The sequence below is a fragment of the Centruroides vittatus genome, unplaced genomic scaffold, assembly GCF_030686945.1.
Source record: "Centruroides vittatus isolate TY-2023 unplaced genomic scaffold, ASM3068694v2 contig_166, whole genome shotgun sequence".
Taxonomy (NCBI): Eukaryota; Metazoa; Arthropoda; class Arachnida; order Scorpiones; family Buthidae; genus Centruroides; species Centruroides vittatus.
Genome location: NW_027121006.1, coordinates 100982 through 123031, shown reverse-complemented (window position 1 = coordinate 123031; position 22050 = coordinate 100982). Strand labels below are relative to the sequence as shown.

General features: G+C 32.5%; 1 protein-coding gene across 1 annotated transcript in view; it reads left to right on the top strand.

The window, feature by feature from the left end:
- The window catches only part of LOC136968915 (rab effector Noc2-like), a 71184-nt gene extending 65433 nt beyond the window's left edge, over positions 1-5751 (top strand). The window contains exon 10 of the mRNA XM_067262978.1: positions 5343-5751. Within this exon, the coding sequence (XP_067119079.1) occupies positions 5343-5534 (192 nt within the window). The 3' untranslated portion in view covers positions 5535-5751. The remainder of the gene's footprint in view (positions 1-5342) is intronic.
- The last annotated feature ends 16299 nt before the right edge of the window (positions 5752-22050 follow it).

The following is a 22050-nucleotide window of genomic DNA, read 5'->3' as shown; positions in this document are numbered from 1 at the left end:
TTACACAGTTTTCAAATTAAATTTAGTATTTTTATATTTATTTATCCTGTTTTTTAATTAAACTATAAGGATATCCATTGAATAGAAATTTGCAGTTAATCTATCCCTCTTTAATGTAGTCTGACACATTATTTTTCTTAACTCTGTTATTAAATTATATTGTACTGATATTGGGAAATACGATTTAAATGAGACAGCTTTTTTGGGTGTTACAAGATTTTTCATATTTTTAAAACTAAATGTTGAATTTATATGATATATTGTATAATGTCTAAATAATTAATACAATTTTCACTTTTTGTTTTAATTCAAACGTAATATTTTTATTTAAATTATTTACTATTTCTAATACAGTCGGTGATCGGTTAACGAACATAATCCATTCCAAGACTTTGTTCGCTATCCGAATTGTTCATTAACCGATCATCAATTTATTGTAAGTTTATATGGGAATTTGATTAATTTGTTCTGGAGACCCCAAAAAATAAAAAAATATCTACTTTCTTACTACATTTATTTATATGTAATAGTAAAAATGCATATACAAACAGTCTTGCATTTTTATTAGTCATGTTTTTTCTGTTTATGGGAGTTAAAGAATCTATCCAATGTCGATTGCTTTTCTCTCTTCTTCGGGATTTTCAGAAGTAATTAATAGCATTGTAATTGTAGAGATCCCCAAGCTTATTAACCTCAACCTAGTTTGTATGCCATTCTAAGACCATTGATCTGACCTCACCCACTTCTTCAAAAGATCTTTAATAAATAGCAGATACCAGCATTAACCAGTGTGTGACACACTTATCAAGCACTCCAAATGTTTTCAAAACCCCTCCTGGATTCTTTTTCAGGTAAAAAAATTAGCTGGAATGATTTTTTAAGATGAAAAAAGAATCAAATCACGAGACGAACAGCATCGAACGTCAAATTCTTTTACGTAAGATTGAATGTTATTTTAAAAAATTTTTTTTCTTCACGATCCAGATGATCGTCGATGTCATATGCCATCACCAGAAACATCAAATTACAAACGTTTCCCTACCTCTTTCACAAACAATTCTTTATGTATTAGATACTGTTAATCCTCTGTATGCATTAGGGCTTGCCAGGCCAAGGATAGAGTTATATCATCCCTAGAATTAATGGATGAGGATATACTATAAGCGTGATAAATCTCGATCTGCTCCAACAGTTTGAGATGGTCAATGCAGGGTGTGGTGATGATCAACTTAGTTTTTGAGAAGTCTGCTATAATCTCAGGATCAGAGGCGTAAGTTGATAACGAGGTGGAGCATTTATTATGTTGTACGTCGTGCATATGCTCCTTCAGTCTTACCCCAACCGCACATTTCGTCGATCCTATGTATACTAAGTCTTTATCAAATTGGTTAACCCTAAGCGGGACCGCATATACACCGGGAAGTCTTTCCATATTAGATCTGTATTTTCCATTGCGTAGCATAGCAAAAAGGGAGGGGCACCTTCCTTAGCCAGCCAAAAGACCGAGAAACAGAGGATTCCTATTACTTACAACCCACTATTGGGATCAATATATAATAGAATCGGACAACAACAGGGTGTCTTCCTTGCATACAGGTGCCCTGTGTCACACACAGGTTAAAGGTTTTTGTAAGTAATATTTTATGTTTGTCATTGTTTTTTAAAATTCTTCAATGTAAAATATTTAATGCGATTTGGGGGCCCCAAAATCACAAGAAAAAAAGACTCGAAAAATTTTTGGGGACCCACAAATCTGGTTCCGCACCGGGCCCGGAGAACCGTAGCTACGCCACTGGCAAGAAATGTTTAGTGACGAGAAGAAGTTTAATTTAGATTGTCCCGATTGGTTTTCATATTATTGGCATGATTTAAGAAAAGAAAGCAGAGTTAAAATAAGGGGATGGGACTGTAATGATTTGTGGTGGTAAAACTAATTTAGTATTTGTTGACAAAAATATGAACTCAGAAAAGTATCAAGAATTATTGTATAATAATATGATTACATTTGGTGCATTACCTGAAGGTCATAAATGGAAGTTTCAACAAGATACTGCTCCCATTCATGTCTCAATGTCAACTAAAAATTAATTTAAAAAAGAAAATATTAATATAATTAACTGGCCTTCATTTAAATCCCATTGAAAATTTATAGGGGATGTAGCAGCCATTGTTTATCAAAATAGGAAACAATATGAATCTGTAAATCAATTGAAAATTGCAATAATGGATGTGTGGGATGAAATTAAGGATGAACAATTAAAAAAATAAACTCCATGCCTAACAGAATTTTTCAAGAAATTGTAGCCAAAGGGGGGGGTGAAACCAAATATTAAAAGTGTTTAAAGTATATTTTAAAATTATTTTTATTTAATTTTAGAAAGCGTACCTATACTTTTGTAACTATAAATAAACAACAACACATCAAAATTGAATATTTGTGAAAAAAATTTATGCTGCATTACGAAATGTAAAAAACTAATAAAACAATCAAAAAAAAAAAAGATAAGAAATAATTAATATTTCCAGTAATATTTTCAAAATAAATTTTGGAAATACACAAAATTTATGATGTTCGTATACTTTTGTAACAGGCTGTAAAGCAAATTGGCATCTTGCTTCATGGCATACTTTTATCTGAGTTATCATCTTTGTCAGCATTCTTGTTTAATAATAAGTTAGAGTAACTAGTTTTAGGTTAGTAATAATTAAGATCTAAGATAGCTATAAGTTAGTTAAGTTAGATTTAAGTTATTAATTTTTTAGCTGTTTCACCTGGTTGTTTCAGTTATTATTAGGTTCTGTATTAACTTTAGTATTAGATTTAAGCCTTCACTCTAGTTTTATGCCTTAATCTTTAGTCTTTCTATTTTTACGTAGCTTTACTACTTACTGGTGTAAGCTATAACACAGGTTTTTTTTTTACCCACAGCCTTGCAGCCTAAGAACTACAGGCCAACATTAATGGTAGAGGGAATAGTAAATTCATATAAACCGTTCAGAGGGATCCTTCCTTTCTCTTGTTTCTATCTCCTCATCCTCCTCCTTTCCTTCTTGTCTCCCCTCTCCTTTCCCCTTCTTCCTTAGGCTAAACACTTAGTGTACAGTCATTGTCTTTTGTTAGTTGTATAAGGGGCATTGATGCCATTACATTTTGGAGGTGAAAGACCAATAGGGTGGGGAGATAGAAGGGATCATTTGTCATGTCTCAAGAGGGATTGGACTTAATGAAGATTATGCTCGTTATTAACATTTATAAATTTTTATAAAACTCACCCTACCCTCAACATTAAGCTTTTTGCCATTTTATAATGATTAATAAGTACAAAAAATTTTTATTACAAAATTTCGTAACAGATGGCGCTACATATAATTTTATATATTTATTATGATTAATAGTATAAAAGTTTTTTTAAGTAGAATCTTATAACAGCCGGGAAAGTTATGCAACTCGTTGCTAGATTTTTTTTATATACAGTACAATGTTATTTATATATTACAAGTAATTTTCTAATGCACTTAACAGGAGTACACACTTCGCATCAAATGTAGAATACGTAAATTTCTGCTTAAAGGTTTTTAAAGACCTAAAGTAATGTTTACGTATTACAGTAATACTGTAGCATAGTTGACTCTCTTTTATTATCAATTGAGCCGTTGATTTTGAAAGTGGGGCAAGTCCATTTTGTGAAAAAAGTTAAAAGCTAATTCTTATAACATAACCATAAAATTTATGTTTTTAATCAATTCATAATAAATATCTTTTAATATCAGTATAATTTTGTTACTAGTAATTTATTTTGTCCGCGATATTTATTGCGAGTCGATTTTGAAAGTGAGGGCAAGTCCACTGTAAAATTCTGGACTCGCCTCACTTTCAAAATCTACGGCTCAATTATACTATTAATAACTTTATTAATTTACAAAAATAAACTCAGCTTTATGTAATTAGTTGTATATGTTTTAAAATGTTAAAATATTTATTTTTATGTCCTAAAGAAACAGATTAGTTTTCTAATTTAACAGCTTTAAAACTCTGTTTTTTATAATACCTATTAGTCCTTTTATTTTTTGAATAGCGTACTTTAGTTCTAATTACATGGTCCCAAATGGCATAAATATTTTTTCTAAAGTAAAAGCTAGTATTCGTATTAACCAGGATTCAGCAAACTACGGCCCGCTGCCACACTGTGCCACAAATGAGCTAAAATAGAATCTGTATAATTATGTATTACGGCTTGGCCGATGATGATTATTTATAAAATATAATCATTTATATGAAAATGTCATAGTTTGTAGATAAACTTGTAAGTGAAAATGCCAAAATTGGTCCAATCTGATTTTTGCATCTGAGAATAATACAATTTTTAGGAAAAGCGGTGAAATAAAAAAATTGGCGACTATGGATATCGGAGCGCTTTTTGTTTACGTACCTGCAACGAGTTTGTAAGAAAAGCCATTACGAGCTTGCCGCAGCCATCGTGTTTGTGTATTTGATAAATAAATATGTTGGTTGTTTTTATTTTTAGTCTATTCAGTTTACTGTATTGAACGAAATTGTTACGCGTTCGTCATTCTGTTGTGGCCTGCTGTGAAAAACTTTTGTGACCCCTGGTATTAAGGGACGAATAAAAACAAGATAGAATATAGAATTAATCCTCCATTAGTCGGGTTATTTAAACGGTGCCCGTTATTTTTCCGAAATAATGGCCCCTGTGACACACAGCGACTGGGAAGTCTTTCTGTAGCATTGGAGAACAAAAGGCCATCGAGTACATGTGGTGATTCCGATTAGGATTGCGTAGAAAAGTTACAAACTAAAATGGAAACACACAGATCCTCGTTCATTTTTCAGAACAAAAAAATATTTGAAATTCGAACAGTTGGAAACTCTTATCCTTGGAACCCGTTTGAAATAACAAATGAGCTAAATGATTTTATAACGTGGTCAAATCATAGAAAACGTTTATTAATCTGTTTAGCTGATTTTAAGGAAACGTTTTTTTGAACGAATTGTCATTTTAGACTTTTTGTCAATTTTTCAAACTGAAATTTTTGATCGGTTAAAATTGTTAGAATCGCACATTATTAAAAACTTAAATATTTTATTTTATAAAAATAATTTACAACTAGAATTAAAAACAATTAAAGCAATCACTGTGGGCTATGACACGACGGAAGAAAAATTAGTTTTTTATTTTGTTACATTATACAGTGTAGGCGTAAACGGAAAGAGCCGAAAGTAGCAGAATTATGTGATGCTATAAATTTTTTGTGGAATAAAATAACTAAATGTTTTTTCCTCGGTGAATTTCGATAGTTTTCAATGCGTAAATTTATTTTAGAGACGTGAGCGGTCATCGAGCGGTAATGGTGGCGTCGGAGTCAAGTCGGAAGGATCTCTGGATGCGTCTTTCGACAGATTGTCGACAAAAGAGAAGCACGAGATGGACGACGGATCGGAGGAATCGAATAAGCGCACAACCATGAAGATGATGCGAAAACTGAAACAATCTATTTTGAAACCTTACAAGTGATGGAGAAAAACCATTATGCGGAACTATGCAGGAAATGCCGTAAAAATTAGTCTTCGTTACAATAAGTATTATTTATATTGTGTGTGATGTCAATGTTGTATAAAGAAGATTCTCGAAGAAACTTATATATTTATGATAATGAGTATATAAATATAATTTTATAAAGTATTTTAAAATTCTCAAATATATACGAAAATTTTCCAATATTTTGAAATTATTTTAAAAAAATCTTATTTCCATACTTAAAGTAACTGCAGATTTCAGGTATTTATAAGAATTTAAATTTTTACATTAACTAAATCAAAATGACAGCAGTCGTAGACTTACATTACTATGCACGGTGCAATTCCTAATTAATATTTTCCGAAGACAAATGATTTTGATTAAAAGATGCACCAGCTACCTCTTATTTCCCTTCCTCGAGACAGCCACGGAGTGGTTCTCTTCGAAGATCATGTGATCCTAGTGCATCGTAGAATCAGTATTAACTTTTTTCAATTTTGTCAATACAAACGATATTAATTCTATTAAAAATTTCCGCTTCGGATTTATTTTGGGATATTTTTATATCCCGATTTTTGAGAAAATAAACTAACGTGACATTTTAATTAAACAAGAATATATTACAAGAAAATAAATAAAAATATTATCCCGTAAAGTCATGAATTATAATACAATTATAGTAATTTGGTATTCACACAAGCAACTTAAATGTGTGTCCAGATATATTTTCCATGGCTATTTTCTGTGTTTACTGGTTTTTATTCAACAGTGTTATATTAAGGTTTGGTTAATATCAAAATTCGTACTTGTAAAATCCGTGTAATCAGTGATAAACATTTACAACGGCTATTTAAAGTGGGAGCCGGACACTTTTGCCTTCATCCACACACAAATAATTGTTGATAAAATATTAACTGATTGTGTTATTGATTGTTGATCGAGTTTTATTGTTCCAGTTTTTTCGTGTTGTGAATTTAATCGAGAAGATCGACAAACCCGTCGGAGTAAGTTTTACCGACCTGAGTCAAATTGCAATTATTTCATTCACTTGTTAGATAAAATACTCAGAAATTCGGACATCTCGGATCGAGTCTGTACTATGAGTGGTGAATTTAGCACACTTTTCAGAGTAATAGAACATTCATAATGGAGTTCTCTAATACAGCATATATTTTTAAATTCCAAGTTGTAAAAAGTAGACTTTTTATTCTTATTTCTTTATGTTTGACTATTGATTACTGCGTTTAGTCTGTATTCTTACTATGTCCAAATTAAGGATACACTGATGAAAACGAGATCTACGATGAATTTAAGTAATGATGATAAATTTAACAAAACAATTGTAGGAAATGTGAATAGGAAACATTTTTATTTTGATAAATATAAAAAGTAATTGCGAATAAATATCTATAATATGCACTGTTCGTATAAAAAACATAAAAATTGTTTTGTATTTGGGGGCCCTATGTAAATTTTTATCGAGTGAAGTTGTAATGTTCGTGACTAATACGGCATTGTATTATTCTTCCACTTTCTAACCGAGTTAACGTTCATTGTTTCGGTAGTCTCGGTTAGAAAGTGGCAGAAGAATATAATGACGTATTTGTCATATTGAACATTACAACTTCATTTCGTGGAAATATTTGTAATTTTTCCTTTTTACAAAGAATAAATTTTCGAATTGACACCCATATAAAATTTTTCTATGGTTTTTACATAGAAATTTGAATATTATAGGTCTATAATCATCCGTAAAAGTAATATTTTCTCTACATATACTATTCATTATGAAAAAAATAAAAAAATGATGCCAAGACATTGCAACTTATGAATAATTAGATTATCAGTCGTCTGTATTCTGAAATGAGTTTCCAAATGTTTTTTGTATCGAGTCAGGAAAATTAATGTTCTTATGTTGTATTAATGCGTTTGATTTATTGTAATTTATATTATCGTTTTGCAATGTATTTTGACGGTGTTAAATATTTGTATAATATTTGATTGGCCGAATTGGTAATTACTTAGATTTGTAAGAATAAAATTGATTTATGCAGCATCGATGTGAATCCCGAAGTTTCGAAAGCTGTTGCCTTTTTAACACTCGATATTACCCCCTTGTAAGCTGGCATACAAAAGTTAGCAGAAGGAATTGGAATAGAATTAAAAATTGAGTGCTATTTAAATACTAAATTTTAAAAATATGAGTGCTTGAGTATTTTTTAAAAATTATATATTGTTATATATAAAGTTATATATTAAATAAAAGTTAGCAGTCGGTCAAACAAATAATGAGCAAAATAATGAAAAAATTGTTGAATATTAATTATTTAAATGCTGACAAGGAGTGGTCAGACGTTGGCGTCTTTGATTCGAACGGAACTTGGTGAACAGGTAGCCTCGAACACAAACAGTTCCTTCTTTATTTACATAATAGAAAGCGTTGACGAAAAACGGGCCTCTGAAAACTGACTGACTGTCCTTAAAATGTGCAAGTTCTGTTTATCGTAATAATGGCAGAGTAGTCGAGTGAATGAATAACATTCCACATGCTGAAGCTACACGATGTGGGTTTGATCCTTCGCGACTTTTTAAAATGTGTAACGTAGTTATTTTGTTATTTCATGTATGATTAGCATTATTACTACTATTTTTATTCCTTATGATAAAACGGGATTAAAATCGCGATGTCTGTCTAGCGAAAAACGAAATTTCTGTACATGTTATATAAAATTTTTATTTTTTCAGTTATTTTCGTATATGGTGATATTGTTTTATTTGGAGTGTAACAAACACGAGGAAATTGTCCATAACATTAACAATTAAACAAAACACGCTGCAACTATGCTATCGTGTTTCCATACTGGACTGTCTTTTTCATCAGTTTATTCGCTTGTGATGTCATAGTATGTAACCAGGAGCGAAAATATATGAAAATAATTATGAAGAAATAAAAATTTTATTTAACCACACACGACAGTTAAATCTACAGACATTCATTTTCGCTAAACAGGAAACGACGTCGCGATTTTTAATTATATTACTATAATTAATTTACATTTATTCCTAAAATTTGGAGCAGTATATATATTAAAATTTTTAAATAGTATTTTCGTATTTATTATATAAATTCTTTATATATGGAAACGAAAAATGTGTAACGTTGTTGTTGTTAATTTTCAAATTAAATCTAGTATTTTTTATATACTTTTATTCATTTTTTAAACTGTAAGTACATCCATTGAATAGAAATTTTTAATTAATCTTTTTTATTCGATTAATCTAGTAGTAAGAAAATTTTTCAGTTATTTAAAGAAGAATAAATTAGATAAAATCGAAACCTCCGGTGTTATATATTGTATTAACTGTACACGTAATAAAGAAAAACTAAGAGAAAATGAAAAGAAAGAATAAAAGAACACCAAGCTGCAATTTGGCTATAATATAAAAATTTTCTATGGTTTTTACATAGAAATTTGAATATTATATGCATAGAAAATCGATGTATTAAAATTTTACATAAAGAAAAAATTTAATAAAACGAAAAATTAGCCAACATTATTATATAAAAAACAGATAAAAATTTGTTAAATTCAAATGAAATTTTGAGAGTAGACAACTGCTCGAATGGCGTCATCTGCCAATAGAATTGTAGTAATTACAGTAATGGGATAAGTGCAGGGCCAGCCATCTGGGGGGTGGATGCAACGCACCCGGGCCCCGAAACGCTCTTATTTAAACTTTATTATATATTTTATCAATATTTAATTAATTTGAAAAAAAATGTATATTTCATCTTATATTTACATTTAATTACTAAACAGTATTTAAAATAACGCGATTATCACTGTATACGCCCTCCACCTCGAGAAATTGCCGAGGATTCCACTAGATGTGTAAGCGTTTAGTTTTCGTTATTCGAATCGGGAAATTCCCAACTTTTGTGGATTCTCAACTACGTTAATTTTAACTCCTTTGATAGGTAAGGGCGAAACTGAAGTACCGAAGTAAACAAACGGAAAAAAATAAACACCTTTCTCGAGTGTTGCTAAAATTTTGTAATATTGTAAAAAGTAAGTAAGTTACATTTTAACTTTTTGTTAATTCATAGGAATAGAAATATTTATTTATTATTAGAACGCGTAATGTGCGTGCCAAGTAAGTATCCGTCTGAGGGTTAAAAAAGAAGTTAGCAGAAAAGAAACAAGAAGAAAAGCAAAATCTCAAAGTCAAGTAGGTTTGTTTTCGTGGCTACAAAATAAATCTGACAACTTCAGCAGTTGCGATTTAAGCTTCAACCGTAGAAGAAAACTCCAAACAAGCTATACAACTTTGCAGCGAAAATGTAGAAACTGTGGAATTCGTCGAAAAACATGCATCTGATTACACGAACTTATTGGATACGGCAAATAAGGGTGATGATAATGGTTCGGGTCTGTGGCCAAATATTAGAACTGATAAGTTTAGATTATTTTGTGTTAAAACCGGAGCTAAACATCATCATTAAAACGCTTTTGTTAAGAATCTCCAAGGTATCATTTTCTACATCGTACTATTTAAAAAAATGCCAAATGATGAAAGTAGCTGGTTAGTTTATTCAGAAGCTCGAGACTCGGTATTTTACTTTTGTTGTGTATTAGTTTCCAAAAGATCATTCAATATGGTTTCCATAAATAGAGAAAACTGTCAACCGTAATTAGAGATCACGAGCTTTCTGTTGGTCACTTTAATTCTTTTATTGCTCGGCAAGAATTATTAAAAAAGCTTAATTTATATTCGACTGTTGACAGAACAAATGAAATTAGTATAAATAAAGAAACGGAACGTGTAAAATTAATAGTTCAAAGAATTGTAGATGTCATTCTATTTTTAGCAATTCGTAATCTGTCATTTCGAGGTTCCCACGAAACAATAGGAGCGCAGAATAATGGAAATTTTTAAGTTTAATAGAATTATTAAGTAAATATGACCCTGCGCTAATGGATCATTTAAACGGAATAAAAAATATGAAATAAAGAATTGAAACACACGAAAAAGAATTGTGCGTCATTTGGCGCATAGATCTCGAGGAAATTATTGCTGCGTTAAGTAATGAAGTCCTTAATAAACTTAAAGACGATTTAAAAGCAGCCACATATTACGGTATGCGAAAGGATTGTACTCCCGATAATTCTCACAACAAACAAATTTCGATAATTATTAGATACGTAAATTTTGTGGGTAAAAAATTAATTATAAATGAGTCATTTATAGGGTTTATCGAAGTAACTGATGCGATTGGTAAAGCAAATGCGCTTTTAAAAAGAATAGGTGAGCTCGATCTACATATTATGAATTGTAGAGAGCGAGCGCAGGATAACGGTAGCAATATGGAAGGAAAATACAAAAGCATGCAATCTAGAATAGTTAGTTTAAACCCTCACGCAATTTATGTACCTCGCTTATCGCATTCTTTTTGATAATTTGTGATGCTGCTTCCAGTAGTATATATTGTAAACATTTTTTCGGAATATAGCACTGTTTATACCGCATATTTTCTGCATCTAGAAAAATGCAGGAAATTATATAAAATATTTAACTTTTTTATATATATTACGCATAAACCATTATACGATACTCAATGGGAAGCCAAAATAGACGCAGTCAAAGCAGTGTATACACAGCTTTAACAAACTCGTAATGCCTTAGAAGAATTTATCGGTGCAAATAACGATAACATACAGTAGTAATATCGGACGCTGAAATCCTACTGGATTCATTACAAGAAATGCCATTTATTGTAAGTTCATCGACACGCTTTACAATATTGTCAAAAATTAATGGAATCAACAAACTATTTCGAGCAAAAACAACTATTCTCGTCGCTGCTTTTAATTTAGTAAATAAAATCCATAATTTAAGATCAAAACTTAACACATTTTTAGACCGTGCAAAAATAATAGCACGAAACTTAAATATTTCGGAAGACATCCCTGAAAAATAATTGGAAGAAAAAGATTATTTTCCAAACTAGCAGACGACGAAGCATTACAAAACCCGGTACAGGAATTTAGATGCAACTTTTTTAAACGTCGTGATTATTGTACAAATAAATGTTTAAAATATATCCGATATTATCTCTGATATAAAAACATTAGAAAAATGAACTAGAAAGCCGCTCGAGAGATTTTATAAAGTCGTATAGTAAAGATATAACTGAAGACTTAATCCAGGAAAGTTATTTGTTACGAGAATTGATCTTGGACCAAAAAGATGTAAATAACGCTCGAGGCATCGCAATACATAATAATAAACTACCGAATGTGCTAACTGTATTAACAATTTTCTTTACAAGTTACTATAGCAAGGGCAGAGCGTTCTTTTAAAAATTAATACGAATAAAGAATTATCTACGGCCAAGTATGTGTGACGAACGCTTAAATGCATTTGCTATATTAAGCATTGAAAAGGAAATTGCCGAACGTTGTAATTTTTCTGAAATGATTAATGACCTAGCAAACAAAACGCATATTTAAATAAACACGTGTTGCAATATACGTTCATTTCGAATCCTTTTATTTTTACCTGTAAAAAAATATTTTTGGGCCCCCAAAATGTTTCTCGCACCCGGGCCTCTTTGCGGAGAAGGTCGGCCCTAGATAAGTGACTAGTGCTGCGCACATAGTGAAAGTAATTCGTGTAATTTGAGAAGAATAATGCGGAATTTATGAATGTAGAAAATCTTTTTAATTGTAAACACATTCCAAGTAAAAAGAATGATTCTGAAATTGTGAATGCTCGGGCGTTTTTAAATTGTAAGTATATTTAATTTTTTTAAAAAGTTTATGTGAAAATGTATTTTAGAATTGTAAGTTTAATTTTAGTTCATACTAAACAGGAGGGCCGAACAAGTAATTTGCCCGAAATGCATTTGTAAAAAAACAAGAATAAATGGAAAATAAAACAACTTTGCGAATGAAAAAATTTTCGTTTACTTTGGTCTCGGTGGTCGGTGGGAAATAGAGAAATCATTACCTGTCGTCTCGACTCCACTAATTTAGTGAATGAGATAATTTAAATAAGCCACCCGTCTCAGTTTTTCAACAATAACTACGATTTTAAATTGTTAATAACTTTTTTATAGTTAATATTTCTACAAATGAAGTGGCCTTTTTTTCCATTGGAGTTTAAAATGAGTAAAAGAATATAAGCACAATTTCATGTTGATTGGAGAAAAATAGCAGGAGTTTCAGAGAATTTCACTCGCCGACAGAAAGGATATTTCTATGATTAATGGGATAAATGACGACAATCGAAAAACAAACGTGTGTAACAATCAGTTGTTATACAGTTTGTTTTTCGATTCTTCCATGTCTGTTGATTTATTTCCCCTGTCCGTAACAAATATATAAAATATGAGTAATTATTTTATATTTTAGTAACTTTGTATATTATTTGAAGCACTCAATTAGCATTTAATGAGAAATTTGTTGAATATTAATTAAATATTTATTATTATTTTTCTAATTATTTGTTTGTTTGCTAACTAGTATTTAAGCTAGCAGAATATGAAATGCATAAAATATACTCGGGCACTTAGTTTTTATGTTCAGCACTAAACTACCAGTAATTAGCACGCAATTTTCAATTTGGTTCCAATTCATTCTGCTAACTTTTGTATTCCAGCTTAAAAGGGGTCTCGATATTATTCCAGTATTGCAACTGTGATAGGAAATGTATGGAATGACTAGTCTACTCTTTTCCATACTCCGTGATATTTCAATAACAGTTGTTATAATAAATATTTTATCGTGGATTTTCACGCATCTATTAAAGATATAAGTGGTCCGAATGGTAATCCTACTTGTAGCCTTTAGAAGGCGTGTTCGGTAATACAGTGCGGACAATCTTGTAAGTTTTAAGAATTAGTTTGTATGATTTAGAAATTGTATTGTTTGGATTAATCTAGGCTTACCATAATATTTTTTTCGCAAACTGTGATAGGGCAATTTTGAGAAAATATTCACAACAGAAAATAAAGCCTACTAGGATAAGTACGTACTGTACAGTACCTATGATTGAAAAGGCTGTATAAAAAGGTGTTAACAAAAAACAAAGAGTTAAAAACAATTTTTAGTAACTCAACTGAACACACCTTATTATTAAGAACTTATTAAGAATATTTATCACAAGTGTAAACTTTCTTTAAAAATTCTTTGTCACTTAAATCGGTACCTTAAAATATGACAATATATTTGAGGAAGTTCTTATTGCTACTAGGTTTGCCTTATGTTCCGCACAGTTCAAATGATTTTTAATGTCCGAATTTCCATCATGAGTTATTGAAAATTCTAAAAAGAATAGTTCATATTTCACTTCGTCAATACGATCGCAGACTTTTTCAATCATCAGTAAACACGCGATTTTTTGGAGATTAAATTAATTTAATGTAGTGTACAATACAAAATAATCGCAAATGCCAACTAGCAATTTGAACTCGACTATGAGCAACAATGACATGCCAGTGTAATTGTTGTCAGCTATAATTCAAACAAAATATCTAAAAAATGAAATAAAAATATTTGGATTTTATAGGCTACGTGCTATTATAAATTTTGTGAAAAATTATCTGGATGAAAAAATAAAACATTAAATTCATTAGGCCATATGCTATAAATTATGGAGGAAAACATCTAGACACCGTACTTTAAAAGTACTTAGATCTAGATGCAAATACTTAGACTGACAACAGTCCGTGTAACAGAAGAGATCATTTAGTTGCCAATTGTCATTTTACCCAAGGCTATACTATTTTTACTTCTTGTATATTCGGCACTTTTAAAATTTAACCCAATAACCGGAACAAAATGACACACCTGCCGGGACGCCGGGACTACATCATCAAACCGGAACAATCCCGGTCAAAACGGGACGTCTGGTAAGCCTAGATTAATCTGTTATTCTGTTAGTCGAAAGATTTTTGTTAATTTAACCATCAACTACAGTATTTTAAGGATTTGTATTGCATTTGTTGTCTTTTATTACGAGGACTATTTCATATTAAATTACACGTGGGATGAAGTTAATTGTTATTTTTCAGACTTAAATTTATTTTTATCGTAAATATTCGATTGAGATATATAAAAAAAATAGAGAGCATTTTATAATCCGCATTATTTTTCATCGGGTCTGGTTTATCGGCTCGAGTTGTCCCGTGTATTGGAAGATTGTGTAGTTGTTTTCTAGTATGAATTTGGATTTGTAGTCGTAACGTGGAGTTATCTTTATTATCATTTAAGTTTATTTATAAGCTATTGTTTGTTAGTGTCCGTGAAAGTTCTCTGTGGCAAATTTTACGTTGATTTGAGATGTTAAGCTTTTTTACTTTCTGTAATTATTTGTTGCAACCACTTGATCTTGGATGGTATATACGAAGTCTTCAGTTTCTCCAAAAAGAGATTCGTCTCGAAGCCAACTCAGTGACACATTTTTATCGGCTTTTGAAAGAGAATGAAGTCTTTTACTTTCAGATGCGATTCTGTCTTTGGTGTCAGTGACAGAAAGCGAGCCATCTTTTTACTAAGACTTAGAGGCCTATAAAGTTGGGTGATTGGACGAGTCCGATCAAATCTGGGACAAATCACAATATAGCTATTAAAATTATTTATAAAATATTATACAGGAGAGCCATGCTCATTATACTCGCAAAGTACATATTTGAAATGATGTATTGAATTAAACAGGAATTATTATTTGGCAAATATTAAGACTACCTGATTTGATTCAGCTAATGTAGGCGGGTGATTCCAATCTGGTGTCAGATATTTCTGATCAAGGGAGAATTCAGTCCTGCTTGTAAAGTACCAAATGCAGTTTTCCATACGTTATCGATATGCACTACTATATATAAACAGTGAAAACAAAAATTTAAACCATTGTGGAATAATAATAAAATAGTTGATACGAACAATAAAAGTTACTTAAAAGTAAAAAGAAAAAAGTACAGTTAAATCAGTTTACAGAATGCATAGTAGAAACACAGTAAGTACTATAGATATCATTATGTAATGATTTTATAGACTTTAAAAGATAGACTAAGCAAGGGAACAAACATTTTTAAAAAAACATTTTCCACATACAAATTTTTTACTATTGCACCTATATAAATTTTAGGATAGGCCTATTCCATTTTTTCTTTTTTATTGCTCTTTTGAAAAAGGAAAAAATTGATAATTGGAAAAGTAAATAATTAACGATCAGAATCACCCGCCTTCATAAGGGAATTTTGGAGTCTGAGTTGACAGACAGACTGAATTGGCAAAATCACAATATAAGTTATAGCAGCCGAAGAATTACGTGATGTTAACGTACGAATGTTCCGAACCAACTTTATTATGTAGTCATAAAAACTTCATAGAATAATTGACTTATGCTTAACATCTTGGAATCTCGAAGAAAAGCATGGAAATCAGTCTAACTGTAAATCATCCATATACAAGGATTATGTGATAGTATTCTTTTCTACTAAATTGAAACTGAGACTATGAACATTTAAAACGTTGGAAAGGGATTTAATGCAAACAGAACCACAGCAGTCTCAACACGTGTTATTCAATGATTCCTTTTAAGATTTCGATTTGATGCTAGAACCATGTGGTGTTAGTAGAATTTAAAAGTTTTCTGACATTTTGTTAATGTTTTTAGTAAATATATTCTTAGATCGTATATTTATCAGAATAATAAGGGTGTCGTTGTGGTGGATAAATATGGTCAACCGTTGGACAGAATCGCAGGGTGTTTTTTTCATACGAACGGTCAGGTTATTCTATCAAATAATAATATCATCAATAATAATTATTTTATCTAATCGTATTTGCCCATCGGCAACGAGACCCACTGTATAATTACTGTACTTGTTTTGTCCGAAATAAAAGAGAGACCAATTACATTCACGAATACAATTTATATTATATTTTGGACTTTCGGTATCGTTGTTTTAGGTTTTAGATGAGTGATCGCTTAAATTTAAACGAATGAATGCCGGATTTTTAAAATATTTTTAGATGGACTAATGACACGAGAAACTTGTTAAATATTTTCACCGTAAGTTTCGAACTGGTTCCGCTGTTCGCCATCGGAACAAATTTTGTCATTTTATCTTTAATTCAAGAAGCTTTGACGCGACTCGCTGGCTTCGACCATATATTTCCTCAACGTCTCGACCGATTTCACGGTTGGAGGTTAAGTTATGGCAGTATATTCACGAAGTCTCGTAAATTGTTTTTAGTTTAACGTGGATTTCAATGTTTCATTGGTTTTTTTTCAATGTCGGCCCGTAGACACCGAAAGGACCCGTTTTAATCGCAGCCGTTATCGGATCGGTCGCGCTTGTAATGGCGCAGACTACTCCGAAAAATTCCTGGTGAATATTCCAACCGTCCGAATTCCATTCCGGGTTCCGAGAGCCATAGGCTTCACCTTGATCGCTCGGCGCAGCTCTCTTTTCCTTCGATTGCTGCACAGTATTATATAGAGGGAATATTTTGGCAAGGGCTTCAGATGTTTGTTCGAATAGATCAATGGGATTTTTAACTTATTTTCAAATTTTGGGTTATATTTATTCAGTTTAATATTAATGTTCCGGAGACGCGGTCAAGAAGGCATCCGTTTCTATAATGTTTTTTAGTCTTCTTCCGGTTTCGTAAATTCTGACGGCTAGATTTTCTTCTCTGGTATCTTCAGTTAATCATATATCGTACTTAGGATTAATTCACTTTCTTCTAACAGAGTAGAACAGAAAGTTGTAATCTGTCGACGACAGCCTTTTGATGTATTAATAGTTATAGGAATAACCGATATATGTTCGATTTAGTGAAATGACGTCGATACTTGTTAGTTTTACTCGGTTCTTTTATTCGTAAGATGTTACCTGTGTATCGCAACATTTTGCAAATAGCCAGGTGGGTAAAGCCGGGTAACTGCTCAGTTAAGTTTCTCGCGTGTGGTCCAAAAGATTATAGAAAGCGACGAATTTGCAAAATCTTTTATCGTGGCACGACGCGAATTCCACGTTCGTCCGGAGGGAATAATTTTGTGTCGCTATTCGTTTATCTGAAACTCGATATTTTATCTGGTGGTCGGTTCGCGCGAAACATTACGCGACGAAATTTTATGCAGAACGTGATTCGATTATTGCTGTTTAATTTACTTTTGGTTTTTTCGATTTTCAATAGGGATAACCTTGGAAAAAAAACGACATCCAAGCACTTATTACTGGAAGGCAAAGCGTATGAATTTCCATTGGTTCTTACTTTGGACTCGTACACTTGTAGCTGACAGGGGTGAAAGACCAGGCGCACTCAGTAGTATTACCTGGCTTGAAAATAAAGAAAAGAAGGCAGAAGGCGAAGGTGAAAATACAGAAAATAGGATAGGGGCGGAAAAGAGAGGTAAAGGGCGTCTTCATCGGATTTATTAAACCAAAATAAATAAAATTAAAAAAATAAACTCCAATAACCACCACCTTATAAGTTGCTGAGGGAATTTTAATTAAGAAAACTAACGTTTTCGATCTATTCCATAGATTATGTTCAATAAAAAAAATACAGAGATTAAATAACAAACAGTACATTAGTAGCATTGAAAATGTACCAAACACACACCCACTACACTTTGTGGATGCGACTTAGGTAGTATTTACATTATATACATTTGTGATCAATTGTTGAAGAAAAGTTTACACTACACAAATGCACTCACTGTCGTGATGATCGAGAGTCAGATTCCAACACTCCAGTTGAAGCAAAGAAGTCCATGAGACTTTTAAAAAGTTTTTGATCCGTCACGAAGTTGTCCATTTCGCATGGCCAGTTGAGTCCTTGGAAGAGTGCTGTCCTTAGAAGTGGTTCTCGTTCATGTGTGAAGTTATCACAGTCAAATATATAATGATGAACGTCTTGTATTGAGATGTTGTTACAGCCGCATAAGGGAGTGTCTCTGTGTCCAAACCGGTTTTGGATGGCGGTTTGGCTATCACTGCAAATCCTTACTACTTGGATCTCAATCCCCATATTGCTAAGATGATTAACAGCTTTAAAAATGGCATACAGTTCTGCTTGAGGGACTGTACAGAAGCTTTCTAGCCTGTATCCAGCAGTATAAATCGGAGTTGTTGACTTATTTTTCATTATAACATATGCCGCACCTACCTTATCATTTTGTTTTGAGCCGTCTGTGAAAATCGTGTAAGTAGCTGAGACTTTATCTTCCAGAGATTTAATTGCAATGGATGAATATTTTGCTGGATGAATGTTAAAGACTTCGTGAGGCAATGGGCGTTCTGTGACTAGCCTGTTAAGGAGGGATATGCTCATGTTAGGAAGAAGACCAATGCGAATATAGTCAACAATTTCGTCATCATTCTGATATGTGATTCTATTTTTTCCTAGGTACCAATTCCACATCACTTCTTTGGCCCTAATATGTAGGGGGAGCACACCTGCAATTACCTGTAGAGCCGCAGTAGGAGCCGTTCGATATGCTTTGCAAAGCTGAAGGAGAGTAATGCGTTGAATTTTATTCAGTTTCTTTTGAGTCCTCATTGTATCTGTGCAGGTTGCCCAAAAAGGTGCTCCATAAAGAATCGTTTTTATACAGGCTCTGTAAATAATCTTGATATTCCTGTCATTCAATCCCCATCCTTTGTTAGATAAATGAAGAAGGGCATTGGAGAGTTTAATTGCCCTATCAGACGTTTAATTTAAGTGTGTGGTCCACGTGAGCCCTTGATCAAATATAATTCCCAAGTATTTGAAATTCTTTGTATTTTTAATTCTATTGTTGTTAATAACTATCCTGAATGCCTTTTTTAACTGGTGTCCTTTTGACATAACCATATTTTGGCATTTTCCGTAATTAATGTTTAGTTTATTTAGTTCACACCAGTTGTTGATTTTTCCCAACAGTAAGTTCGCCTCTATTTGGAGAACTTCACTATTTTTGTGAGAAATCATGACAGGGGTGTCGTCTGCAAAACCCTGTATTTTCCAATTACAATTTTTTCTTGTATTGTTGATGTGGAGAAGACTGTCATAGACAATATTCCACAAACCGGGTCCTGAGCGTGAACCCTGTGGGCATCCTCTTGAGATTGATCTCATAATATATTCTTCATCGGCCGTAGTGCCAGCAGTTCTGTCTTTCAGGTAATCGTTGAGAATTTGGAATAAATTTTTTGGGCATCTAAATTGTTTGAGTTGTTTCATAACTGCTGGCCACCAGAGTGTATTGAACGCATTTCTAAAGTCAATTGAGATCAAAAGACAATGTTCCATTTTCCTCCAAGCTTCTTTAATAAAGCTTACAACCTCATGAATAGCGTGATAAGTTGATTTTCTTTTGATAAAACCGAACTGGGCAGGATGAAGTAGATTTTTTTCGTTTAGAAAATAATTAATACGATTAATGACTAGACCATCGAGGACCTTTCCTGGAACTGATAAAAGACTGATTGGTCGAAGTTGATCTGCTTTTGTAACATTTGTGTTATTTCCTTTCGGTATGAATCTGACCACAGCATGTTTCCACGGGTCTGGGAATCTTTTCGTTTCAAGACATTTGTTGAATATATACACGAACGCAATCGGTACTGTCTTAAATGCGTGCTTGGTCATTTTAGGAGTGATACCATCACGTCCTGGAGCTCTACCGTTTTTCAGTGTCATAATTGCCTTTCGTACTTCTTGAAATGTAAACGGAATATCATCGTCAGAATCAGGAGGAATCCTGCTATTCAATCGGGTCTGTGTCTGGTCCTGGTTGTGTTCGTTTTCATAATCATTTGGGAAATGACTGTCGAAGATATATTTTATTGTGTCGATGTAATTATCTGTAAATTGCCCATCTTCTTTTTGGATACGTGATGGGATGGTTATCTTTTTACGTGGTTTACACACTATATAGTATGGATCGCTCCACACATTCTTTTTTTCCATTTTTGTGCAAAAGTTTCGCCATGCTTGAGTTCTTGTTTTATTGATCTCCGTCTTGTAATTATTAAAGTGAATCCTATATTGGGCTCTCTTTCTTTCCTTTTCAGCAGGATCCTGTTCCCGTTGAAAGTTCTTTAGAAGTCTTCTTATTTTTCTTCGTTGAGAAGCCAATTCTTCGTTCCACCATGGAGCAGTCTTACGTTTATGCTGTTTCGTCGTAGTTGAATAATCAAATGCAGTTATCATTGAGGTAGTGAGATGGTTGGCTAAGAGGTTTACGTCATTAATGTTATGTATTTCAGTTGAACTACGGTTCTTAGGAATGCGTTTTTAGATTTCATCAGTCGAGAACGTCATTTATTCCTGTAGCCGAAACTGTTACGCCTCCTTACGGTTCTGTAATTACGTACGGCGTGTAATTCATGTGGTAGTCTGTTGGTAGATTCTATTTTTCCGTTATTTGCGAGCCGCCACAGTGCAGTAAGCATCAATAAATATCACACATAGCCAATCAGTGTTTAATCTACGACACGTGATCTGTATTTTGTTAATCATACAAGTGTCGTAGATGAAACTCTGATTGGCTATGTGTGATATTTACCGATATTACTGCACCAAACGATCACTGTGCCAGCACGTCACTGTTGTGTGTAACTCGACCCTAAGGCCAGGAACACACATGCGTAAAATTGTGTGGCAGAAAACTGAATCAGAAATCAGCTTTCGGTTCAGTTTCTGTTTTACGCTTTTATGCCAGAACACACATACGTAAAAATTCTGGCCGAATAGGAAACACTACTGCCACCAACAGTGCTAATTTTATTAACTTTTTCCTCTCATATAGGCTATCTATCCCTTTGTACCTTCCATTTTTTCTCCACTTCCTCTGCTATAATATAGAAAATTTAAATTAATAGACTTATATTCCGAATTCAAATAAAGAACGTGTGATCTAAATACTAGGCCTATATATCGATTTTACAAGACCTACCTGTTTGAAATTTTGCACTTACAGCCATCCATAAACGTTGTTTAAATACAGTGTCTTTATGCATGACACTGATATGGTCGAACGGATTCGATAAACCTTTCTATTTCATTTATTTTTTGTTTTTTCGAGACCTTCACAATTGTACGGTTAACCCTCGTTGCCGCCATTGTTAGAATAAAAAGCACGTGTCTACTTTGACGTCACAGAAAAGACTTCTCTTTATTGGAGGAATTTTGGCGTAAAAATTTTACGGCGTAAAAAGTAGAGACACGCTCTACTCTTTTTTCAGTTCTGTTTCAGCCAAAATTTCAGAAAATTTTTTACGTTTTCTGTTTTATACTAGATTTTACGCTGAATTTTACGCATGTGTGTTCCTGGCGTAAGGCCAGGAACACACATGCGTAAAATTGTTTGACAGAAAACTGAATCAGAAATCAGCTTTCGGTTCAGTTTCTGTTTTACGCTTTTATGCCAGAACACACATACGTAAAAATTCTGGCCGAATAGGAAACACCACTGCCACTAACAATGTTAATTTTATTAATTTTTTCCTCTC